This window comes from Diadema antillarum, unplaced genomic scaffold (assembly GCF_040938485.1).
Source record: "Diadema antillarum isolate AM-2024a unplaced genomic scaffold, OU_Dant_1.0 scf00000122, whole genome shotgun sequence".
NCBI classification, from domain to species: domain Eukaryota; kingdom Metazoa; phylum Echinodermata; class Echinoidea; order Diadematoida; family Diadematidae; genus Diadema; species Diadema antillarum.
In genome coordinates, this window is record NW_027271011.1 from 2,332,166 (window position 1) to 2,333,801 (window position 1,636).

The 1,636-nt window shown below is 47.9% G+C and overlaps 1 protein-coding gene across 1 annotated transcript; it reads left to right on the forward strand.

Annotated features, from left to right (window-relative positions):
- Positions 1-300: 300 nt before the first annotated feature.
- Positions 301-1,312, forward strand: LOC139720140 (uncharacterized). Its single transcript, XM_071631511.1, has 2 exons — positions 301-861; positions 983-1,312. The coding sequence occupies exons 1-2, from the start codon at positions 301-303 to the stop codon at positions 1,310-1,312; spliced, it is 891 nt and encodes a 296-aa protein (XP_071487612.1).
- Positions 1,313-1,636: the final 324 nt, after the last annotated feature.

Here is a 1,636-nt window from a genome sequence, read left to right on the forward strand (position 1 = left end):
TTAGGTCTCGCTTTATCTGATATAGGTTACTATTGTTACCGCCTCTCGCTTTACATTAGCTTTACAACTTGTTCTCGATTGCGTTATTTAGGCTTACTGCATACTGTACTCTAATTTGTTAACACTCTACGTCATTTCTTCGTGCTTTATTTTAGGGCTATTTCTCACTTTCGTGTAGACTGTTGGTTTGCATTATTGGCTTGCGTACCGCTTACCGCGTTACTACTTCGTACATTTAGGGAGATTTCACTTCCTATTCTTTCCTTTCACTTGTAATATTTTTGTGCATATTTATGCACGATGGTGAGTCAGGCTGACCGCGGAAGGATCATCCTGTGGTGGGCAGCGGGTGCCAGCGTACGAGTCATCACTAAGAAACTGCACGACTACGGCGTCGAGGTATCCAAGACTGCAGTTGCAAACTGCATCAAGCGGTATCGGGAGACTGGGTCTGTGAGTGATCGTCCGCGGAGCGGTAGGCCTCACGTTTTGACAGCAGAGGAGGAAGCGTTCATTGACCAACTGATCGACCAAGATAAGGAGCTGTCATCCATCGAGATTCAAGCCAAGGTCCAGGAGCGATTCGGCAAGGGCATCGGTGCAAGCACCATTCGCAGCATTCGAAAGAACTTGGGATGGACCAGATCTCGCGTGCTGTACGGTCAACTCATCAGGAACTACAACAAGGCTTCGCGACTGTCCTTCTCTCTTCGGATGTACGAAACGGACGAAACATTTCGGGACGTCATCTACACGGATGAGAGCACCTTTTGGGTGGAAAACAACGCTCGGCATTACTACCGACGTCTTGGGACTCCGAATAGGAAAGTGGGCAAGCCGAAGCATCCCTACAAAGTGCACGTGTGGGGAGGGATTTCTCGACGCGGGGCTACACGACTAGCGATCTTCGACGGCATCATGCGGAAGGAGTTTTTCCGCGGACGAACTTCTCAGCAACTTTTTGATCCCCTTCATCCGCGAGGTCTACCCAGATGGATGCCGTTTGATGATGGACAACGACCCGAAGCACACCAGCGCCTACGCAGCCAACGTCTTGGAGCGCAACAACGTCACGTGGTGGAGGACGCCGCCTGAATCGCCGGACATCAACCCAATCGAACACGTGTGGGGCAACATGAAGGTTCACATCAGGAGGCACGTGAAACCTCGGACAAAGGAGCAACTGATCGACGGCTTGAAGACCTACTGGCGAGACAACATGACAAGAGACAAGTTGGAACGACATCTCAACAACGTGTACAACGTGTATCCTGAGATCATCCGTCAGATGGGCGATACAACGAAGTACTGACTCATTCCCGGACGAAGCATCAACCTCGAACCAAGGATCAACGCAACGAGAGACAAGTTGGACGACATCTCAACAACGGCGAAACGATGAAGTACTGACTCATACAAACTGGTGCAGCAATGATTTCGTAATAGTCTCACTGCATGCATTTACATCTGTTTGAAGTTGCAAATAAATGTGGAATTCAGAACATAATAAATGAGATTAAAGACAAGACAAAAATATTCTCCTCTTACATACTCTCACTCTTTTCTTCACTTTCCCCTTTATGTTTGCATTATTGTGTGTCTCTGTGTGAATCAGTTTTTTTAAACAATCCTTATA